This window comes from Mercenaria mercenaria, chromosome 15 (assembly GCF_021730395.1).
Source record: "Mercenaria mercenaria strain notata chromosome 15, MADL_Memer_1, whole genome shotgun sequence".
NCBI classification, from domain to species: Eukaryota; Metazoa; Mollusca; class Bivalvia; order Venerida; family Veneridae; genus Mercenaria; species Mercenaria mercenaria.
The window spans coordinates 6,934,760-6,958,665 of NC_069375.1; the positions used below are offsets into that span (position 1 = coordinate 6,934,760).

General features: G+C 35.2%; 2 protein-coding genes and 1 long non-coding RNA gene across 6 annotated transcripts in view; 1 reads left to right on the forward strand and 2 right to left on the reverse strand.

The window, feature by feature from the left end:
• Positions 1-23,906, reverse strand: part of LOC128548893 (uncharacterized) — a 191,344-nt gene that overhangs the window by 50,414 nt on the left and 117,024 nt on the right. The window lies entirely within an intron of this gene.
• Positions 221-19,333, reverse strand: LOC123537860 (uncharacterized). The gene is made up of 11 exons (XM_045321780.2): positions 19,180-19,333; positions 14,931-15,219; positions 14,282-14,449; positions 12,790-13,007; positions 12,099-12,266; positions 11,421-11,536; positions 10,852-10,909; positions 10,205-10,299; positions 9,221-9,365; positions 8,681-8,813; positions 221-3,907 (listed from the first exon to the last, which is right to left on the reverse strand). The coding sequence occupies exons 2-11, from the start codon at positions 15,200-15,202 to the stop codon at positions 3,814-3,816; spliced, it is 1,467 nt and encodes a 488-aa protein (XP_045177715.1). The 5' UTR covers positions 15,203-15,219; positions 19,180-19,333; the 3' UTR covers positions 221-3,813.
• LOC123537607 (serine/threonine kinase-like domain-containing protein STKLD1) overlaps positions 19,724-23,906 on the forward strand; it is a 42,891-nt gene continuing 38,708 nt past the window's right edge. For all 4 annotated transcript variants that reach the window (XM_053524455.1, XM_045321564.2, XM_053524456.1 and 1 more), the window contains exons 1-5: positions 19,724-19,781; positions 19,892-19,978; positions 22,220-22,264; positions 22,582-22,656; positions 23,175-23,279. In XM_053524455.1, the coding sequence (XP_053380430.1) occupies positions 19,767-19,781; positions 19,892-19,978; positions 22,220-22,264; positions 22,582-22,656; positions 23,175-23,279 (327 nt within the window). In that variant the 5' untranslated portion in view covers positions 19,724-19,766. The remainder of the gene's footprint in view (positions 19,782-19,891; positions 19,979-22,219; positions 22,265-22,581; positions 22,657-23,174; positions 23,280-23,906) is intronic.

Below are 23,906 nucleotides of genomic sequence, written 5' to 3' on the forward strand. Positions count from 1 at the left end.
GTTTTCGTGGCGTCTTCAAACATTGCTTGCACCAGTGTCTTGTACACGCCATACTTGAACTGGGCATGTGGACATTGAATATTACAATACCTCCTAAGGTTTTCATCTATCAAGTTGACCCATGAGCAGTTATGAACAAGTTAGCAGACGGATATATTCAACACTACATGTACAACACTGAACCCATCAATTTTTTGATGAAAGAAACACAAACTTAAAGAACAGTTTCTCAAGTTTATTTCATTCATTGAAAGCCTATTGATACAAACTTGAGCAAAAATTTATTTCATAAAAGAAAAAGTTACCTTAAACTCAACAAAATAATTTGAGTAGCCTACTTAAACCAGTACTTGCAGCTATACCATTTAAAAGTTGTTTTAAAGCACATGGTTTTTGGTTTTTGCTGATAACAAACAATCGCATAAGATCAGTAGAACACAACAATATTACTCATTAATTGTTTTGGATAACAAGACAAATGACTGAAACAGATGTGCCTTACTACGAAGTAGTGCATAAACTTGGTGACAATGTAAGGTGAAAACATTTACAATAAAGATATTTTCATAATGTGAATACATGTAGCAGCTTTGACCTATAGTTGTCAAACATCTCTTTATGGTTTATAGCGCCTGTTCCGGTTTTCAGTGCTGTCAACAGCTAAATCAGTCACTTTCAAGCTTCCTCCATATTCAAACACTCCTACAGGTGTTTTGGGCAATCTCATCCTACATATTCTATTTGTAAGTGTCTTTTTATATATATATAGAATACAGCCTCTAATTGACTGCTACTAAATCCAAAACAATTAAAAGTTGCCTTACTTGTTCATTTTTTTTCATACTTCAAGATGAAAATATTGAAGAGCATTGACTGGTATTCAACATGAACACCTTCTATTCATTAGGTATTCACGTCATCTTTGTTCAATCTCTCATTCTAAAGCTAACATGTTTATTGAAGAAGAAAAAAGCAATAAAATTGCTCCCTGACACATCTTTTTTACAAATCAAAGAAGACCTTATTCATTAAAATGTACTATTCGATTCTTTGTTGTTTGTAATATGAATGTTTGTTTTGAGATTAATGCCTTTTTTCAACAGAATTTCAGTTATGTAAGGCCGTAAGTTAGGATAGTTCTTGAATTCCTTACCAATGTTAAAACGTAGTTGATAACTGATTGAATGACTTTAGAAAACTTTCCAAAATGAATGAGAGATTGAGGATGGATGATTTTAGACAACTTCCACAAATAAATTAATGATGGAGGAAGAATAACTTCTGACAACTTCTCTACATAATTCAGTGGTAGAGAATGAATGACTTCAAAAATCTTCCCCACATGGTTTTAGATATTGGAGAATACCTTTAGACAACTTCCCAAAGTGGTTTAGATTGAAGAATGCCTTTAGACAACTTCCCCACATGAATCACAGCTGGAGGACCCGTGAGCTTAAATGTCTTCAAGCAATCATCAGAGACAGCATACACTATGCCAGGATCCAATCCTAAAACCTCCATATTTATATAAGGCTTTTATATCCTCATTGTTTCCAGCGACTTTTTTACTTCATATAGAAAGTTTCAGTATAGCATTTAACATCCTCAAATAAGTTGCAGTTACAATCAGTATACCTTCATTTTATCCAAACAACATTCTTTGAGAATCAAATACACAAAACAAGTGTAAGTTCCATCATATTTATCAGACAATAAATATATACTCATGATGCTGTAAACATCATATATACAGAAATTGAATAATATAGCAAAAATCCAAAATACTTCAAAGTTATTTGATCTTTAAAAGGGATTGTACAAAAAATACTGAGAAAATTATGGAAAACCATAGTAAATATCACAAAAATACACAACAATAAATAGCAGATCTCAAAACTTACATAATAATAATAATGATACACAAAATAAATAAAATGGAAGAAGAAAAATCAGTTATAAAATGAAACAGGAAGTAGATAGTGTATAATAAGAAACTGAAATCAGTATTTAGCTTATATGCACAAATATAAATGCAAAAACAAAAGGTTTCTTCTAAACTACTGTCTCCCACCCTCTACCTGCTCAAGTCTTTGGTCCCCTTTAAAATGTGCTTGCTTATCAGTTTCTGTTTTAAAACACATGCTCCCCCATCCTTCCTTTAATATTCAATTGTCTGTTTTGCTGGGTTTTAGGTCATTTTTCGAAAGTATTTCAGCTATCTATATTATGGTCAGTTAACCAAGCCAGTGTTCCTGGGTTCCATGTCAGTATTGACCTATATCCACAAATAAATGTAACCTCCTCACATGAATATAAGTGGAGGCCAATTATGATATGGAACATACTCTCAATCTGAATTTTAAGTCTCAAACTGAATTTTTACGCTACTGCTGAAATTCTGGGTTCTACTCGAGTTGACTGGGCAGACCCATCCTTATTGTATAAATCAAATATATCAACCCTTACTCTAAGCACTGACACATCATTCCAGAAAAAAATGATCTTTATATTTAATATCATATACTAAAGCCAATCTCCATCAGTCCCTTTTCCCCCCTTGAAGGGCAACGGTTGCAAAAAGTATAAAATACACTGATACAGTGTAACACTGTGTCAATCAAAAAACAAAACACTATAGGCAATGAATATTGTGCAAAAAAAGTTTCAAACACATTTTCAATAAGATATTTACATACATGTTCACATATTTGTTTCATATTTTATCTTACCCTTATCAACATACTGATTGCCTGGACGGAATGTATAAATATCGTTAAATGTAAAGATGAACAAAAACAATGTCTAAATCTACAACAAGCTAGAAATCTACAACACATCTCATTAATGAAAGTACATGTACAGTGAACCACCATTCCCTCGTGCACCAGTAACTCGAGCACCAGGGTTTGCTCGAGTAATTGTTTTCCTTGTATTTTCTATGTTAGGATGACCCAAAACCCTGGATAACCTCGAGCATTTTTATCATCACATTGCGACTTTGAGTAATCAGTGTTTTACTGCAGTTGATTATGCTTAATATGTAAATTAGAAGGTAGATATGTAAATTATCAGTAAAATGTAACTCCTAAAATGTCTGAACACAAAACAAAAATAAATCATAGTACAAAAAAAAAAAGAAACTAATTTCAGAAAAAAATATTGCCTCAATGATTTAGCTACTACCTATTAAAATCTCAGTCAGTATTTATTTTATACCTTTAAATTCTGATAATTAATTCTAAAGATGAAATATACGAGTGTGTGAAGAACTCTCATTTGTGACGGTGAGAAACTTTTAAACTGTCTCTAATGTGTCTGCAGGTAATCACATGATGTTTAAGTCTGCACTAATGAATTACGTTCCTTGAACTTAAAAAAAAATCCTGATGAAGGCAAAAGCGCCAAACGTTGATAAAAGATAAATATTCACGTGTTATTGTTGAATTTTACCATCGTGTTCCTTGAACTTGTAATACATAATAGATGGAAAAAATATACAAAAAATGCCCTCTTCTGCAGAATGTTAAAGTAAGTAAATCTTAATGATTTGTTTAAAAAGTGTTATTTGCTTTATCACTGCAAGATGTTTGCATTACTTCAATGTTTTTAATTGGCTTTACTGAATAATTAATTATGATATGGAATATCAGCTAGGTAAACAGAACAGTTCTTCCTAAATTTTCAAACAGCCATCATGTCTTTATATTTCAAATTTAGTCAGTCCATTTACTGATAGTCCAGGTAATTTTTTACATCTCTGAAGGCCAATCATAATTCTTTATCAACCAAACTGACCAATCAATCATCAGTAAGTTAAGAGACTGAACACGCCCACCAGCCCTGATCCTCCTCTTCCTGCGGTAACAACTCTGGTGCTGGTTCCTGGAACTCGCAAGGGAAATACAGTCTGAAATATATAGAAAACAAAATCCTCATTGCTCAATCCTCAAGAATTTTTTAGCTGAAACAGCTTGTTTGCTTAGTCATGCCGTGGAACCATCGAACCAGAACTCTTCAAAAGTGAAAACCCATTTCAAACTAAATGACTGTCTTCTGGAAACAAATTACTTCCTCTGACAAGAAAAAAACAACAACTATAAACAGGAAATGCCTTAAAAGCTTACTTGATTAATGGCTGTGTAGTTAAATGTTTAGCCCTTTCCATTCTAAGCATAATTAATAATATCACCTTGAGAAATTTGAGGTTCTGTAGGTACAACCAAAATACTTTGATAATTTTTGAAAGACACCATTTACTTCTGCCTATATTTAATCTTTGCAGTAAGTGATTTCAATTAAATCAACATAAAGCTCTATGCATAGTTGCCATTGATTTGAAATAATTTCTTTATTTTTTATTCACCATGCACATTATGATATACGACTATTATGTTAATGCAGATAGTCATGCATATATGACCATACCACTGTGGTAATTGTGATATATGCATGCGGTTATCAAAAAATGAAATATGACATATTCTAACACGATCCGATTCATTTTCCTATAAAATAAAGAAGGCAGAAAACAGTGAATTATTATACAACAAATCACTGTTCTGACGTCACAATTATTACGTCATGGCGTCAAACAGCATAGCGGCGTGCTGGAAAAGAAACCGATTGAAAACGGGCAAATATTTAATGAATGTCGTCAAGGATGTACTTAAAAATCCTTGGTAACGTGTTAGAATTGAAATAACATATCTCATTTAGTGATCTGCTCTTGAATAAAATCATTGTTTGTCATTCAGATGCATATTATTATATCACTCGGGCTGCGCCCTCGTGATCTAATTCCTTTGCATCTGAACTCCAAACAATGATAATAAATTTCAACGACAAATCACTGGATGAGATATATTATTTCTTAAATAATTATAAAAACTAAGTGATCCAAAAACAAAAAAATATTTATCACTTTTTTTTTGTATAAAAAATAAAATCTGTATTTCAAGGGAATATATTTTATTGATTTAGTACACAATTCATAATTATTTTATATCTGCTTCAGTAAAAATACATTAGCTCAATCAATAAAACCCTTATAGTTGTTCTTAGTGGCCTATTAATAAATTCTTGCAATTTCAAAAATGCTTTACCAGCAATTACCGTTTAAACTGATACTCTGATGGTATCTATCATACCTTTTGTTTAGGTATAACCAGTTTGTGTATTGTACGACACCATATGACATAGTGTTATATCATCATTATTCATGGGGGACTATTTTTCATGTATTTCTTGCTTTCTTATTTCTGCAATATTTGATCTTGACAAACAAGTCAAATTCATATTTAATGTATCTTTGAAATTTGGAAAACCATGAATTCATGTCCTTATGGAATAACAGTTCTGGTCAAAAAAAAAAACAACACATTTTATGCCAACAGAATTAAATGTTTAAAACTTTTAACTGAGGAATGCCTTGCATTATGCATAAAACTAATTTCTTATAATTACATGTATAATGAAAAACTTCTTAAATTAATGCATTCAGAAAACAATGCCATCAATTAAAATTTATTTCATTATACACTCAGTCCTAAGTAACTTGCATTTAATATTTGAAGCTCTCTATCTTCATAATGCATATTTTATTCTCCAGGTTTTTTTTCAATGCTTCTGTCTACAGTCACCTTCAAGCAGCTTTCAGGTAGTGCATGATCTACCATGATGGATCATCATCACCAAGTAAAGCTGTTTCTGTGTGATAAACTATTAAAGGCAAGCTCTCTAATCTGTTATAAAACAAATGCATTTACTCTACTTGAAAAAGTAAAAGTAAACTAGTCTTGTTTTTTTCAGTTCAATCCAATTTAATACTTACTGGTATATTCACAACTAAGAAACAAATGCAAAGACATAGTACGAGCTACAAGAAAACATTCTGAATGGGGAATCTGTAGTATGAGACTTTGCAAAAGTCCAGGAAGATTCTAAATGCAAAAACCTATAGTAAAAGTACTGATTATAGTCCAGGACGATTCTAACCCTTGGACATACAGTATAAACATTGTCTAAGTAGATTCTAAACATTGGACTTACAGTAAAATCACTGGTTTGATGTCCAGGAAGATTCTAAACTGGAGGCCTATGATGTAAGTACTGGTCTAAATTCCCCTAAGATTAGGACCTATGATACAAGCACTGGTCCATTAGGCAGTCGCTGAGCACAAGCTGTGTAAATTCTGTATACCAGCCATTATAATTAACAAAGTTAAAATAAATTATCATGACTTTCCAGACTTTCTGTATGTTCTTAAAAGTCAATATATTTTCAATTATTAATAAGTAAAAAAGCTTGTATCTCAAGTTTTACATTTCTGTTAAGTGTTTCTTTACATAAAGACACTGCCTTAGTTAAAACTAAGATTAAACTTGTTAGCGCTATTTGAATTACTGTAATAAATCATGTTCCCTTAAGTGAACCACTGATGTAATGTACATGTGACAATCTTAATCTTGTCAATCATGGAATCTTCTATTTGGGAAATAGATTTTAGTTTTACGTGTTTTGTTGGCAAATAAAACACAGTTTTGAGTTTAGATGCGTAGTAATCTAATCACAAAGGCTGAAGGAAGGGATACTAATCTGGAATCCTTTTTTAGGCAGAATAGCCAAAAGTTGGTCATTTGTGAAACGGGTTTTAATCAACAAGACAATACAAGGTAAAATCCTTCTTTGTTTATATAAAAGAAAATCTTTAAAAGTGTTAGATTTACATTTGATGTATAAAGGCAACTACTGTTACTGACAGGAAACAATGTTCAGTTTTAATTTCATTTATCCACTGATCAAAACGTAACCTAGTTCACCTACTCAGGGTAGGTACCATAAACCTCCCATATAGTTTGCATCTGGAAGCCTTATAGTGTTGTTTCAACACTAATTAAAGGAATATTACCATAAATGTTAACATATCTACAGAGTTTTTGATTCAGTATCTGCAACAGTTTTGGATTTAGTAGCTTACATGTAAGACTTTAACCAGAAATTTTTATGTTCAAGGGACATAATTTTGCAAAATACAAGTCAGAGTTATGGGACATGATGGTATGACCTATTTTTATGAACCGGAAGAAACATGTTTAGTTTCAATTCAATATCTGCATTATTTTTGGAAAACTTAACAAGGATTTTCTAAGTCCAAAAGGGGGCATAATTAGCCTAAAATACGTGTCAGAGTTATGGGACTTGATCTTGTGAAGTTGGAAATTGACCTAGAAAAAGGCAAATAAGTTTCAAAGCTATATGTCTTTAAAGGACAGCTATACATACTTGCATGCAAAACTTTAACCAAGGTATGACGCCAATGCCAGGGCATGTCAAATAGTCCAGCTTAAAACCTTATCAGTCTAAATGTCACTATGACCTTGATCTTTGACCTACACATCTATAAACACTGTAAGTCATCTACTGAAGTTGGCTATATTCATAAAGTTAATGTCCATGCAGTCAAATCTTCTATTAAAGAAACTGAGTGGCAATAATTTCTTTGTGATTGTAACTTATACTCCTTAAAATCAATAGGGTTCACCCACTGATCACAGCGGACCAACTTCTAAGGTATATGGTACATGTGTTATTTTGAGGCAATTGTGCTCTTACATGTAGTAGTACTCAAGTGTTTGCTTGCTCTAGTTAATGAGATCAAAATTGTCAGCAGTGATCAAGTATGTGCCCGAGATAAATATTTGTTTGTGGTACCCAATACTTATATGGGATAATGTTGCCCAAAGGGACAGTTGTGATGATTTGTCTCAGATGACTGTTTGCCTGTTAACAAACTACAAATGTTGCTCCTACTGGACAGCTATGAAGAAGTATTTGCATGAGGTAACCATTTGCCTGAGCTGGCCAACATTGATAATAGGGTTATTATAATAGCAGCTCGATCTGGGATGCTGTATTCGGCTCAAATGGATTTTACCACATTGGTTCTCACGAGGTGCGCAAGCGTCTTGTGTGATCTGCCCTTGCAAAATCCATGACAGCTGAATACAAAATCTCAGATCTAGCTGCTGTTGTAATGACCTTTTTATTATATACCTCAACCTTTTTGTTCGTTGTTTTATTATCAAATGAAATCTTAAATGTTTGTCAATGTTAAAATAGATACTTGTGAAATTTTTGTTTGCGCTAGTAATAGAACTGTGTCAGGTCATGCATATTAAACAAAGTAATCCCTCAATATACAATACAATATAAAAGGTACAATACTGATTTTTTTCTGCCTGTTCATTTTAGTTGTGAAATACAAGCTGTTTTTTTTTTTGACAGAATTCATATAGGTATATGATAAACAACAGCAGCGTAATGCGGAGCAATATACGACCAAAGGTATGACCATTGAGCCCTAAGTGTCACCTTGACCTTGAAGCAAGCCATCCTAAACATGGGCTTTGCAAGTTGTCTCAATGTGGTAACATTTATGGAGTTTCTTTCAAATCAGGCAGTTCAAGAGTTATAGAGTGGACACGAAATAAAGTCATATGACCTTTGACCCTAAGTGTGACCTTGATCTTGAAGCAAGTCATCCAAAACATGCGCTCTGCACGTAGTCTTGATGTGGTAAACACATTTTCAAGGGTTTCAAGAATTACAGAGCAGACACGAAATTGCTAACGGACGATGGACAGACAGACACTGGACATATAAAAATAATATTGCTCTTACCTGACAGTGGTGATGAAATATTTGCCTGAGGTGGCTAATAAGGTGATAGATGCATCATTTTCCCTCACACCAGTACCATAACTATCCGGAGAAAACTGATAATTTACTGTCTCTACTCCAAATATTGGTGTCTCTGATAATAGAATGAATATAGAGGAATAAAATTTACTTTCCCAATTTGTCTTGGAAAAATATCTTAATGTACACATTTGCTTCTTTAAATAAATGATCCTGGACACTGTGCCTTGAAAAAAGGCCTGTAAATAGAATGCACACAGCTGGAATTTTACAAGATTACCTAACAGCTCCCACTGCCTGGCTATTTTCATAATCTGTCTCCAAGTCTATGCTGAGTTTGCTATTCTACACCTTATATAATGCACAAATGAGAAATGGTAAAGCAATTACTTTATAAAGTGAATGTATTTAAACAAATGTATACAATTAAAATACTCTTCACACTAGCATCATTTACAAACATCTCATCAATTTAATAAGGATATATCATTTGTAAATTCTTGTGTAACATTGACAACATACTTGTTAGCTGTAACCATGTGATAACTCTCTGCATTGTCTTCGAGAAGGTTTCACAGTTTTTGCCCCAATCACCGCGACGGGATGGGATGAACAACCGGGTGGTAAGACCAAGTGATGAATATAGACATTCCTCATTCTTTGAATCCTGTAATTGTGAATAAATTATTTATAAACAATACTATTGGATGACAGCAACACTTGATTATTTAAACATTTATATTTCTTTGTGGGTTTATGTCGCACCGACACATTTTAGGTCATATGCGCATTCAGCTTAATGGTGGAGGAGACCAGGTGCCCTCGTGTTTCATCGGCGGGACTGGTAGACACGACCTTCGTAAGCGCGTGGTCCGTGAGATTTACCCAATGAGGTTTCGAACCACATCGAGAGGGCAATGGTTGAGTCAGACTAACACTCGGCACGGCCTTATTTAAACAAATGGGACACCAAGGATGCACGAAGGTGCGGCATAGCTCTACTGTTTTTGGATAAGAGTAACTTTTAAAAGTGTGCGATTTGCTATATGCAAGTGCTTTAACATGTTTATGAAAGGGCACTATATAAATCTGTTATAATGATAATAACAATAAAACTCTCTTTCTGCACAGTTCATATAAAATACATATGCCATAATAAATCTGCCAGGCAATAAACTGAAGTTTGTTTTTTCTGGAACACTGCAGATAACTCTTTTTTTCTAACTTTCATGGAGTCAAATGTACATAGGCATTGCTATTAAAAAGTGATTAAGATTCAAGGAAACTCAGTCAGTCATAAACAATACTGTCAAAAAACTTTATTTAGACATTAGGTATTGTAAACAGGATGGTTTGTTAAACAGCTATACAGCTATATAATTTGTTGGCTACACTTTGTAATTTAAATTCTGCAAATGTCTTACATAATAAAAGGCAAAATGAAGCACTTTCAAAATGCATAATAGTGTATCTAAATGGAACTAAATTTTTAAGATTGTGACAAACCTGTATATAGAACAATCTAAGAACACGTGCAAACTGGGTATCCTGGCCAGCAGCCTCCCCGTGCCCTGCCACATCATGATGTACTTTTGCTTCACCTGGAACAGTAAACATGGCATTTAATCAAAACAATCTTCTACTTGATGATTAAACAAATGAGCCGTGCCATGGGAAAACCAACATAGTGGGTGTGCGACCAGCATGGATCCAGACCAGCCTGCGCATCCGCGCAGTCTGGTCAGGCTCCATGCTGTTCGCTTTTAAAGCCTATTGGAATTGGAGAAACTGTTAGCGAACAGCATGGATCCTGACCAGACTGCGCGGATGCGCAGGCTGGTCTGGATCCATGCTGGTCGCACACCCACTATGTTGGTTTTCCCATGGCACGGCTCAAATCATGTTTTGATACTTTAGGTCAGTTGAACTTTTGTACCAAAGAGTAAATGCAGTGTAGTAACTCTAAAGTGAACACAACTGGGAATGCTGAAATGCTGCTGTTGTACAATGGTGTATTATCTGAATGTGTAAAGGGGTAATCTTTATTTCTCCCAAGTCATAATCAAACTTAAGTACAAAAGTAATTTTCACTAAAAATTTGGTTTTCTGTCCGATAAGGATTTAGTTGAAACAAATGTTTGACAGTCACATACCTTTGTTAGTTCTGTCGCTGAATACTTCCACTGTCTGCATGTTGATAACTCGTATACCCTGTAACAGACAGCATCATTTGTTCAATGATTTATAATACTATCTACTGTTTACTGTCTGTTGCCTTTTAATTTGGAATCTTTGCATAATTTTTGACATTTGCAAGATATAAATTTCTGTTAAAAAAAAACAAAACAAGAGGGTCATGATGACCCTGGATCGCTCACCTAAGTAATATGCGCTACATATTTCAAGTCAAACTGGTGCTAAAATATTAAGTTGGTCAGTAGGTCAAATTTATGTTCACTGAAAGTCAGTTGTAAGATCAGCATACAAAACTGTATGTGTCATTCAAAGTTCAAGGCTGTATCTCAAAAAATAAGAAAGTAGGTCAGTAGGTCACATTCATGGTTTTAAAATCAGTTAGCTAAACTGTATATGTCATCCAAATTTCAAGGCTGTATTTGCAATGATGAAGACAGAACATCATCAACTAACTTACCTGATCTGCATCAAAAAGAAAATCAAACATCATCACTGACATTAAAATGAGCTTGAGAAGAATACCTACCTTCTGTGTTCGGAGCCAGTTTTTTGCTCTCTGCACAACTGTGGTGAATGGACAGAACCGGATTTTACTAACTAGCTCCCAGTTGTTGATGCATACTGGTACCTCGTCATGGTAACCTGGAATATAATGATCAATATCTAAGCTTTGTGTGTGTTCAAAACTGTAAACCCTACAAGGAAAATAATTTTACAATCTCTTTTTTGATTAGCTGCCTTGTGACTTTAGCTACCAGCAATATTGTGAAATCTTTTAATTTCATTGGCACAAAATCTTATGGTTTTGACATAAATGACTATTTTTGTCACCATGACCTTGCCTATGACCTTAGAACAACAGACCTCAAAATAGATCGTGGTCATCTGCCAACAAAGTTAGAGGTTCATGTGCCAAAGCATTCTTCAGTTACTGTTTTCAGTCTTAAGGTCACTGTGACCTTGACCTTTGACCTACTGGCCCCAAAAACAATATGGATCCACAGGCAATCATCATATGAAGTTTGACGATTGTAGGCTAAAGCATTCTTCAGATATCGATTAGAAATGGACCGACCAAAGGTCCAACTCCTTTATGCCTCCCAGTTGGGGGACATAAAAAGCCCCGACTTAAAAACGTTAAACTCAAAATAAAATCTAAATCACAGCTAAAAATATTTATCAAAGTAAAAATACAACAGCTTACCTATAACTTCAAATGCTGGTTTTCCAACAGTATAATATACCCTCAATGCATGGATATAAACTCTGTCCTCTTTCCCACAGTCGGCCCAACACATCTTTTCACTATTTAAACATTTATTACCAAGGTCTTCATACTTCACTTTTAGGGTTTCTACATTCAGGATGGATCCTTAAAAATATATACACAAAAACTGTAAGGATGACACATTAAACTTTTTTGTTTTAACACAAGTATCAGAGAGTTATTGTTTGCAACATTTTGTCTAAGCAGTCTTGGAATCCAAGTGAACAACTCTAAACAATAATTTTTGTTCTGAAAATGTATACATCAGAATCTCACTGATCACTAATTAGCAGGTTGTGTAATGTATACACTGTTTCACACGGCCAGAATGTAAATTACTGACAACTTTCCAGGTTAGCCTACTTCTTTTAAGGTGGGTGCATTGTGTAAACATCACACCCATTTGATAATAATTTACCACTATCAAATATATCTTGTAAGATTAGACAACCTGCACAATCAACTACAAGCATACTCATGCAAAATTTAAGTAGCTAATTATATTAACAAGTCACAATGATTAAATTTGTGATTGACACTGTAGATAAGCAATGAATTAGTGTGATAGCGAAATTTATCAAACTCCTTGAATTCCTTGCAACTTCAACTCTGATTCTTCATTTCTTACCTGGAATTGGCTTCTTCTTGAGAAATTTATTCAGCTGGGCCATCATGTCAGCTGTACCGCAGTAGGAAGGGATGCCAGATGCTATCCTGTACCTTGATGGACGGAACATTGATAGAACAGCCTCAGAATTCGACTCGTCTACCGGCTCTGGTAACGTTGTAAGGTAGCCGATTTCCTGGACTGGTTCACTGGTATCTTGACGTGGTGCAAGCCATAATCTAATAAAAGTGCATTGAATAATGTATGTAAGAGGTAAACTATCAGTGTTGTATACAGTAAAACCTGCTTTAGCGGTTACCTCTATTAAGCAGCCAACCTGTTTTAAGCAGCCAGTGTCTCATTTTCCAAAATGGTTATTCATTTTATCAATTACCTGCATTAAGCAGCCACTTTTTCTCACTCCCTTGGCTGGCTTCTTAAAGACAGGTTTTACTGTATTTCACCATAGAAAAGACAATTGAACATCATATGCACTCCATTAGTATTAAGCAAAAACTCAGCATTCACACAAACAAATTTCAGCCGTAACTTTTATGGATACATTTTAATCAATATAATGGTAATAAAGCAGTTTTTTCCCCTTGCACTACAGGGTATAGCTTTGCTATCTCAATCTATATTTACCAGTTAAGTTAATAATTCCTCGAGGTTTCGTTTTTCAGCAAAAGTAAAACAAGAGCATTACTGTGCTTTTTGAACTAACAATTACTGCACCATTGACCTCTGACCCAGTGACCTCAATATCAAACAAAGGTTGTTTACTGCCATTGGCAGTGTGTCTGCCAAGCCCGAGGTGTGACCTTGACCTCTGACCCACAGACCTCAAAATCAAGCAGAGGTTATTCACTGCCATTGGCAATGTGTCTCCCATGCCAGAGGTGTTAAGGTACCAGTCACTGTGACCTTGACCTTTGAACCACTGACCTCAAAATCATACAGGGTGATCCACTGCCCCATGTGAAATGTGCCCATAAAGTTTGAGGATCATAAGTCAAAGCATTCTTAAGTTATTAAGTGGAAATTAAACTGCTGACTGATAGATGGATGACCAGCAACACCATAAAAAAATCCATCTGACCATTTAGCATGATAGTGACCATGACCTTTGACAAACAAATCTCAAAATCAAGAGGGTCTATGGTAAATATGCTTTTTGTGCTGACAGCCACTGTGATTTTGGCTTTTGACCAACTGACCTCTGTATTTAGAGAAATTTGACGATTGAAGGTGAAGGGGACCTTAAGATACTGACAAGTAACGGTTTTTGTATTAACATTCATTGAAACTCTAACCTTTGACCTATTGATCTCAAAATCAATATGGGCCCCAGACCATAGGTCAAAGCACTCCATGCTACTGAGCAGAAATTAAACTGCTTACAGACAGTCAGACAGACAAGATGACCAGCACAAGCACATAATATTTCCCTCTGTGTGGATAAAATTCCTTAAATCTTTTCTTTGATCGATCAAAAAATATTTAATAAATATACCTGAGTCCTCGAAGATATTTGTTCACACCATAAGTACTCTCATGGTAAATTACTTGATCAAGGTCGACAACATCTTTATCAGCAATCTTTTTAATGATAGATTCCAACTTCATGGCTTTAAATGCAGGGTTTCCTTTCAGCCACTGGTTTGCTTGTTCCAGTACTGTGCTGTAGAGGTAAATATATGCTTAGTGAAATATACATCAACTACATTGTATTGCCAAGTTATAATTACTACTTCTATCCATTTTTACCTTTATTTTACTGAGTAAAAAAATGGAACAGGTGTCATAAGTATGCACCATCCCTAGTGGGTTCAAAACTGCTGTCTCTCACTGAACATGTTAATGAAAGAAGCTGTCTGTTGTTACTACACTTAGGTGTAAATCCTATTCGGAAGTTCAATACTATTCCACAAAAAATATTAAGTAATCAGATGTCTGTTGTGAAATTTGCTTTCCACATTTCTGATCTGTGACCTGTGTTTTCCCATTCAAGAAAACTGCAGAGAAATAATTGTATCTTCTCATAATTACTACTGATCAGAAAAACTTAAATAATCATACAAAGTGAGAAAGTATCATCAGTTTTCAACATACTTTTCTGTCATATTAATTATGACAAGAAAATTAAGAAAAGAAAAGTTTACCTGAATTCAGCGTACACAGGTGCATCAGCATTTGAGCCAGCTGGTTCAATCAGTAATGGCAAGAAGTCGACAAATGTCATTGGTGGTGGTATATCCTCCAGTGGTGGTTCATCTTGTGCTGTGTAAGCAGGATTGTCTGTACCTTCAACACCAGCTGGTCCCTGAACATCTGTGCTTTGTTGTGTTTCACCAGCATTGGTCTCTGGTTCAAATTCTGGTTTTTCACTGTTCTCACCAACCTGCTGCAGTTCTACCTCTTGTCCTTGAGACATAGTTAAGCCTTTATTGTCTGAAACAACAAATCTTCATGTACAATTCATTAAAGGACTTAAAATTCATTAAGCGGTGATGTGGTGCTAATTTCTTCCCAGAAATTTTAAACCTTTCACTTCTATAAAGTAAACAATTCATACACTTGCTCAAGGTTTTTTTTCTTTCATTTATGTCTACAAAAGACTTTTCGGTTATTCCTATCATTGCTAAAAAACAGCCCAGGAAAAAGCGTCATATATACTTCTTTAGACCATTTGTGCCACCTTTTTCCAGATAAAAAGTTAAAGAAGAAGCCCATTTGGGCTTAAGTTGCTAACCTGAACTTGAAGAGGGACGTGACCTTTAAACATTGCAAAGCAACTTTGATGAACTGATTAAGCAGTTCATTAAAAGTCACTGAAAGGTTTTTTTATTTCTTGCTGTGCCCTCACTTGAAAATAATTTTGGAGAGGACCTTACAGTGCTGCTAAAGAGCTGTAAATATTGAGAAGTCATTTAATAAAGGCTTTCCATTTGTTTAGCCATAGCAGCCCCTTAATGGTAATAAGAACCCCAAGTAGAGAAAATTTGGGAGAGGACCTTACAATGATAACACAGACACTACAGACCAAGTTTGATAAAGATTCATCAAGCAGTTCATTTGAAGTTGTTTAAAGATTGTTTTTCTATTTTTAGCTTTCGTGGCCCCCAAAAGAGCTAGGCCAAGTCACCTCTTTGAACAAATTTGAAAGATACACTTATAAAGAAGCAACAGACCAAGTTTGAAGAAGATCCGTCTAGCAGTTCATGAGAAGTTGTTTACAGATTTTTTCTATTAATTTTTAGCTGTGGTGGCCCCTAATTCTGACCAGTAGTTTCAGAGATGTTTAAGTAAAAATGGTGACACAGTTTAAGACACCCAATGATGGATGAAATATGCAGGAAAATCCACCTATATACTAATACATGTAGCTCACCATGAACAATATTCTGGTGAGCTAAAAATAACAAGCATAGTATGATAGTTGATCCTCCCTCAATTCATTGAAAATCGTCAATAAACAGGTCTAGGATTTGGTTGTTTTTTACAGATATTCTGTAAATAAATGGACAATCCATAAATTTAAAGATTTTTCAGTTGGTACATTTACAGGCTTGGTGTATGAAATCTGTTGAAACTAGAGCTGCTCTTGAGAAAAGTGCATGTCTCCAACAACTGCCTAATCATCTGAATAATAAGTCTGTCTTTGTCCGCGAACTTATTGGCAAACACATTTTGTTCAAGTTTGGTGAAGACTGGATGAGAAATGTTTGACTTAGAGTGCAGACAAGATTTGTGACAGACGGACAGACAGGAGTAAATCAATATGTCTCCCACCACACAGTGGTGTGGGAGACATAATTATATAAAAATCACAGGAGAATTTCTGTCACTTTAATATTTCTTCACATTTTCAAAAAATTCAAAGTCATCCATACTGGTTGAAAATCACCTTCATTTGTACATGCCATCTATAAATCATATAATTTTAAACTGTTTTGAGTTTGCGTTCTCAAGTTATCGTCCAGAAACGGTTTAACTGTTTCATGTCACTGTGACCTTGACCTTTGACACACTGACCTCAAAGTCGAACTTGACCAGTAATTTATGATGTTACACCTGTGTACCAAAATTTATATCCTAGGCCCAAGCATTCTCGAGTTATCATCTGGAAACCGTTTAACTGTTCCGGGTCACTGTGACCTTGACCTTTGGCCTACTGACCTCAAAGTCAATCTTGACCTGTACTTTAAGATGTTACATTTGTGTACCATAATTTATGATCCTAGGCCCAAGCGTTCTCAAGTTACCATCTGGAAACCGTTTAACTGCTCTGGGTCATTGCATGTGACCTTGACCTTTGACCTACTGACCTCAGTTGAACTTGATCTGTATTTCAGAATGTCACACCTGTGTACCAAAAATTATTTAAATCTGTCAAGCCTTTGATGAGTTACTGTCCGGAAACCACGACAGGAGTCATGATGACCCTATATCGCTCACAGGTGTTAAACTTGGCCTTAGAATCATCAAGATAAGCATTCTGACCAAGTTTCATGAAAATAGGGTCATAAATGTGGCCTCTACAGTTTTAACAAGTTTTTCCTTTGATTTGAGAAGGTAACCTAGTTTCTGACCCCACATGACCCAGTTTCGAACTTGGTCTAGGAATCAAGATAAACATTCTAACCGAGTTTCATGAAGATAGGGTCATAAATGTGGCCTCAAGAGTGTAAACAAGCTTTTCCTTTGATTTGACCGGGTGACCCTAGTTTTGACCCCATATGACCCAGTTTTGAACTTGGCATAGGAATCATCAAGATAAACATTCTGACCAAGTTTCATGAAGACAGGGTAAAAAATGTGGCCTCTAGGAGCAGCCTCACTGTCTAGGATGTTAACAAGTTTTTCCTTGATTTGACCTGGTGACCTAGTTTTTGAACCCATATGACCCAGTTTCTAACCTGGCCTAAAGATCATCAAGACAAACATTCTGTGCAAGTCTGTATCAAATCAAAGCATAAATAAAACCTCTCTATAGCTGAAAGGGCCAAAGTAGAAAATTGCAAAATGTAGTCTCTTTCGTGTTCACAAGAAATTGGACGAAGTTATTTATGGATTGTCAATATATTTACAGAATGTCTGTAAAAACAGCAAAATCCTAGATGGAAACAGGCTGATTCGGACCATGGCTGATTCGGCCCAGGCTGATTCGGACCAAATAATTTGGATGATTCGGACCAGACATACTTTGAATAAAAGCAGATAATGACCATATATTTTGGCTGATCCGGACCACAAACTTTTAAGAGTCAATAATGGCCATATATTTGGATTATTTAGCAGTGTTCAAGAAATAATGTTGATTAATTAAATGGATTAACTTGAAGTAAGGACAAAAAAATATACTACGTACAAGCAGGTAAGAACTTTGACAAGCTAAATGCATCATTTATGCATCTAAATAAGCACTTTAATTATTCTTTGCATCAGAAATTAAACTTAATACTCATAATTGCTATTTTTACTTGTGATATTTAGTGTCAGGAAAACTTAAACAAATTGGGCCAAATAAGCCAAGTAAATTTGGGCCGAATCAGCCATGGTCCGAGTCAGCCTGTATTCATCCTAGACCTGATACATTTGTAAATGGAAATTGGCTGTGCAAACCATGTACAAGTGTGACACATAGTGTAACAGTCTTAGGAAAAATGTGCAGCCTCGACCGGGATTCGAACCTCGGACCTTCGGCTTACCGTACCAACGCTCTACCAATTGAGCTACCGAAGCCACCCGATACGAGAACCGCTACACACCTTCCCTCTTACTGCGAGACATTGACACTCCTGTCCAATGTCTGCCACAGACTGTTAACCGAATTCAGATGCACACCTCAGCCAAACTGCTTCGCCCCGCATGGGCTCCAAGGGTGAGCATCCCGGACAAGCCCCCAAATGTAACAGTCTTAGGAAAAATGTGCAGCCTCGACCGGGATTCGAACCTCAGACCTTCGGGTTACCGTGCCAATGCTCTACCAATTGAGCTACCGAGGCCACCCGATACGAGAACCGCTACACATAGTCTAAATAATGAGACCTCGGGCAGACCGATTTTACATTTTGATATTTTACGTTGTCTACCCCGGAGGTGGATATCGACAAGTCAAAATAATATAACGATATTCAACTCTCGAGTACAATTATTTGGACTAGTGTGACACAATGATTCACCAAAATGTTGACAAGTAGAGAATCTACCTAAATTGGGAGGGCATGCACACTACTGATACACAATGCAGATTTAGCTACATAGAGTGTTTTCTCAAGAAATAACTAAATTTTGCACAAGCATTGCAAATGTCACTAGTTAGATATCTACCCCAAAAATTATAAATTTTTACCTGAAAATAAAATAAACAAACAGTCTACACAGAATTATATATCCAAGCATACACACCTTGTAAATTATCCACAATTTTCAAGAAAACACTGCTAAATTAATATCGTACGTTCGGACACGCCAAATTCTTAATCTACACGTGATTACACGACATTGTCACGCTCTGATAACCAAATCCATTGTTTGTTTACACTGTTGTTATGGAGCTGTAATCGACTGAAATAAATTACTGCGCATTGCAAATGAAAACTGTCGTTTTATGAATGAAAAGTCAATAAAAATAAACTAAATAGTTCTTTGAAAATATTTCATGCTTTGGTTTTCTTTATATATTGTCTTACCTATGTACCTACCTGTAAAATTAATTCAGTAAAATGGCGGGAAATCGCTGCTATTAAAATGTGAAAGGCTCTAAACGAAAATTTTCGTATGGAAAATGAATTTTCCGGAGTTTGAGCGGCCCTAGGCCCAGTCCTGACTGTTTTGAAATGTTCGCAAAATATAAATGAAGTTCAATAGTTAGATCTAATAATTAACATTTATAATTATTGATCCAATTTTCTTTAGACGACATCGATAATAGAAACTTTTCGTATTAGTTTTAGTTTGCGCATGCGCACTGAGAATGCTTGGTGTTGTCAAGCATGGAGAACTTCACCGTAAATTTTCTTATTTTTATTATTTATATTGATAGTTTGCAATGTCAGCTGGACAAATGTAAACGCACGTGATTCAGAAGTGTAAACTCAAATATTTTATTCTGTTTCAGATTAAAGAACAAATTGGCAAAGGAGCACAAGCCACTGTTTTCATTGTAGAACGTCAACAGGATAAACAGAAGTTTGTCCTCAAAAAGGTTTTGTAGCCAATTTCCACCTTATATGCTGCATGAAGTTCAGCTCTGAGCAAAATCTTTAAAATCCCTTTATATTTCTAAGTATTGAAATTATTGAATAAGCCAGAATTCATCCACATTGGAAGGATGTTTGTGTTAGAAGTGGTCAGTCAATCTATGGATCTACACTTGATATTTGCACATATCTAATTATAAGCTGCTTTTCTGTGGGGAGGTCACAGCAACAGATAAGCTTCTTATTTGCTTAACTACGCGAAACACTTGCACTTTAGCGGTCCCTACAATAATAGTAGTTAAAAATGTCTTAAATGTTATAAGCGGTAACTTTATTTTTAGATGAATATGTTTGGGGGCTGCTGTTCCCACACCCCCACTTTCCTGTACACCCCAGCATGCTGTGCATGTGCATTGTAAACTTTCGGGGACTGTAAAACTGCGTTCTACCCAAATATGCAAGTAAATTGGTAAAATTGTTATAATGCTTATCAAAATGCATATGTAAATCCAATCTGTATGCAGCATTCGATTTGATACATGTATATTGTTGCACTTCTTCACAAAATCTAACAGATCTTAGTCTGCACTTGTCGCAAGTGCAAAATCACTTGCCGCCAGGATTGTTTAGAAAAAGATTGCAAAATACCTTCTGTTCGGCGGTCGTCTGTGGCTATTACAGGAAGGAAATGAAACAAGTAATAGAGACAAAGGTTCTCAACATTGTTAGCCACTTAATAGTATAGTGTATGCGGTATCATTTCGAACCTGTTGAAATGTCAGCCATGTTCATGTCTCCTATATATGCGGTGTTGAAACATCATTTATTGAGGATGTGGATGCATCGTATTATGTAGGTTACCGGCATGGTTAACTTAGGCGAAGGTGCAGTATTCTCAGGGTTATGGAATGTGCATAAAGGTTCGTAAGAAATATCATATCTAAAAATAACTTCTTCCATTCAATGTTCATCTTGGTAATATGCTAATGGCAAAAGTTTTATGTTTAGCATAATTGATGAGAATCTCCACCTTGAATCAATCTGACTAAAGTATTTGATCTTCTAAACGAAGATCTGAGAATGACCTATTCACATTCATCTTTCTGTATATTTGCATTTCCGAAATTGCTATTTTTATTTTCGCATATCTATTTTTATTTGAACCAATCAGATGACTTGTTTCCCCAAGCATTTGGCTGAACCATCAATATAGCATTGAGAAAAATGTGCAGTCTGTCCGGGCTTGAACCCAGGACCCCTCGCTTACAGGGCGAGTGCTCTACCGACTGGCTGTCTGACACATATTCTCCTCTTACGTGACCAAGTCTGTACCGTGACATATGATACCTCTCAAAACACGAGGGCGCAGTCATGATGTGGTCATCATAAGAATTATTATTATAAACATGAAAAACCCAGGCTAAATATAGATATTTTAAAACTTCCACTTTCACTTTCAAAATGTTGAAAGCAATTAAGGCTCTGATTGGCTAGCGGAAGGGCTGTCAGAACAAGTCTATCAATAGCACATCTTCAGATCCAAAGCAATGGCTAGCAGAAGGGCAGTCAGAACGAGTCTATCAACAGCACGTCTTCAGAGCCAAAGCGTAGCATTAATTGGAGATGTTCTTTAGTCAGATTGCACCTTGAATGAGCAGACAATTTTTTTCCCAGTTGAATCTATGTCAGATGTAAAACATTCTCAGCATCCGGTCTAGGCAGCTGGAAACAATGCCAATTTAAGTAAATCACTAAGCATTGAACACTAAATGATATAATAGAAGTGGATTACTGGCATGTGTTATAAGGGCAGTCTAAGAGTCCTTAGAATTATCATTTAACACAGGGAATACTAAGTTGTTGTTTAGTTGACTGTTATATAATGGAAATTACTGTGATATAATTGACTGTTTACTAGTGCAAGTAAAACTGAACATATTTTCAATCTAATTCTATTTAGTGCATTCCATGATTGTGCTCTAAGAGGACCACTGTATAACAGCTACTCCAGGATCTCATAGAAATTGAGACAGTTAGACTCAATGGGCTATTCTTTGGTACTGTAACAGGCTGATAAATGTTCAAGTCCAGGCTTGTGCCGGATGTCCCTAGAATTAACTAGAAATGTGAATCATGAAGCTAGAGGGGTAGTTTGATGGCCTATTTCAAAACAATTCTAATTTCTCTTATTACTGTGTTATATTGCATTTAAATATAAATTAGTCTGTGTTTATTTCATTTTTCAGGTGGAATGTTTCGATGAGAGTGAAGCAAATAAAGCATTCAAAGAGGTGAGTGATTCATGTCACTTCTAGTGGTTTAGTTTGGGATAAAGTGAAAGATTTTGCTTCTGTGTATTGATCTTTGATCTAATACTGCTAAGTGGGGTAGGATTATTGTATGACATACAATTCCTTTCTCGGTTTAATGTACACTTTATTTATTAAATTGATCAGTTATTATATGACATCTTCAGGTTGTCAAAATATTTCAAAATTGAAGACAAGACTGCTTGTAATTTTTTTCTGCTCTTCGTTGGGGAGGAAATTAAAACATGTCTATCATCTAAACTATATATCATGTAATGATAAGTAAACTACAATTACAGGCATCAGTTCTCCGTGACTTACAGCATGTGTATGTGTCGGGTTACAAGGAGTTCTTTGTCATCTGGGAAAAGCAGGTAAGAAAAATTATCTCTTTTTTTCAGATTACAAGTCATAGACACAAAAAAATTAGGACAAATGATGACAGTCCAGCTTTAATGGTGGAGGAAAACTGCAAAAAATATTGTAGTTTTAGCTCAGTTTTAATTTATCACGCAAGTTTTTCCTGTATATTGAAATTGCATTTGATTTACAGTTAAGAACCCAAAATTTTCGTGTTGACTGATCTACATAATTTAACCCTGTTTAGGCATATTTTCTCAGAGAAATACTAACTTAAACTAGCCAGTCAAGCAATTATTTTCAAAGGAATAACTTTGTTTTACATATGTGTTGAATGTAAATTTTTTTCATTTGCCATGGGTACTTATGCAACTGCAAATTTTGGTGACAAGGTTGATAAAAGACAAACACTACACAACTGTAAAGTCACCCTTGGCGTAGATGTCCACACTGGGAAGTTGCCAAGTACTAGAGAGATACACCCGCTTCTGTTTTTTTTCATGTTTCTAGAAGTAAGTTTATATAATTTCAGGACTCCTCAGTCTATATCTGTGTTTTGATGGACTATTTCCCAAAAGGAACACTTGACACAGTTTTGTCAAAATACAGGGAGAAGAAAGAAGTCATAGATGAGGAGGTATCATCATTGTTTGGCTATATAACATAGAGGGCAATTTTACATTTTACTCTTTGAAAGTTTTCATTTTGGTACTATGCCTGATCCTTGGCCATTAACCAATTTCAGATAGACTGTTTACACCATACTCTTCATTAGCTCGACTTTTCGAAGAAAAAGTAGAGCTATTGTACTCGCCCCGGCGTCGTCGTTGCCATTGGTTAAAGTTTTTGATAAAGTCAAATATCGCTGTTACTATCAAAGCTATTGACTTGAAACTTAAAATAGTTATTGACTATCAAAGTCTACACTAGGAGAAACAATTCCCATAACTCTGATTGAATTTTGAAAGAATTATGCCCCTTTTTAACTTAGAAGTTTTGGTTAAAGTTTTTGATAAAGTCAAATATCACTGTTACTATCAAAGCAATTGACTTGAAACTTAAAATACTTATTTACTATCAAAATCTACACCAGGAGAAACAATCCCCATAACTCTGGTTTGAATTTTGACAGAATTATGCCCCTTTTTAACTTGGAATGTTTTTGTTAAAATTTTTGATAGAGTCAAATATCTCTGTTACTATTAAAGCTTTTGACTTGAAACTCAAAGTAGTTATTTACTATCAAAATCTTCACCAGGAGACA

Excerpts from the sequence above, each read along its gene's own strand:
- LOC123537860 (XM_045321780.2), bottom strand. The coding sequence starts at position 15,202 with ATGTCTCAAGGACAAGAGGTAGAACTGCAGCAGGTTGGTGAGAACAGT. Across the intron at positions 13,008-14,281 it reads AAATATCTTCGAGGACTCAG|ATTATGGCTTGCACCACGTC; the intron begins GTATATTTATTA and ends CACTTTTATTAG. Across the intron at positions 12,267-12,789 it reads CAAGAAGAAGCCAATTCCAG|GATCCATCCTGAATGTAGAA; the intron begins GTAAGAAATGAA and ends TATATTTTTAAG.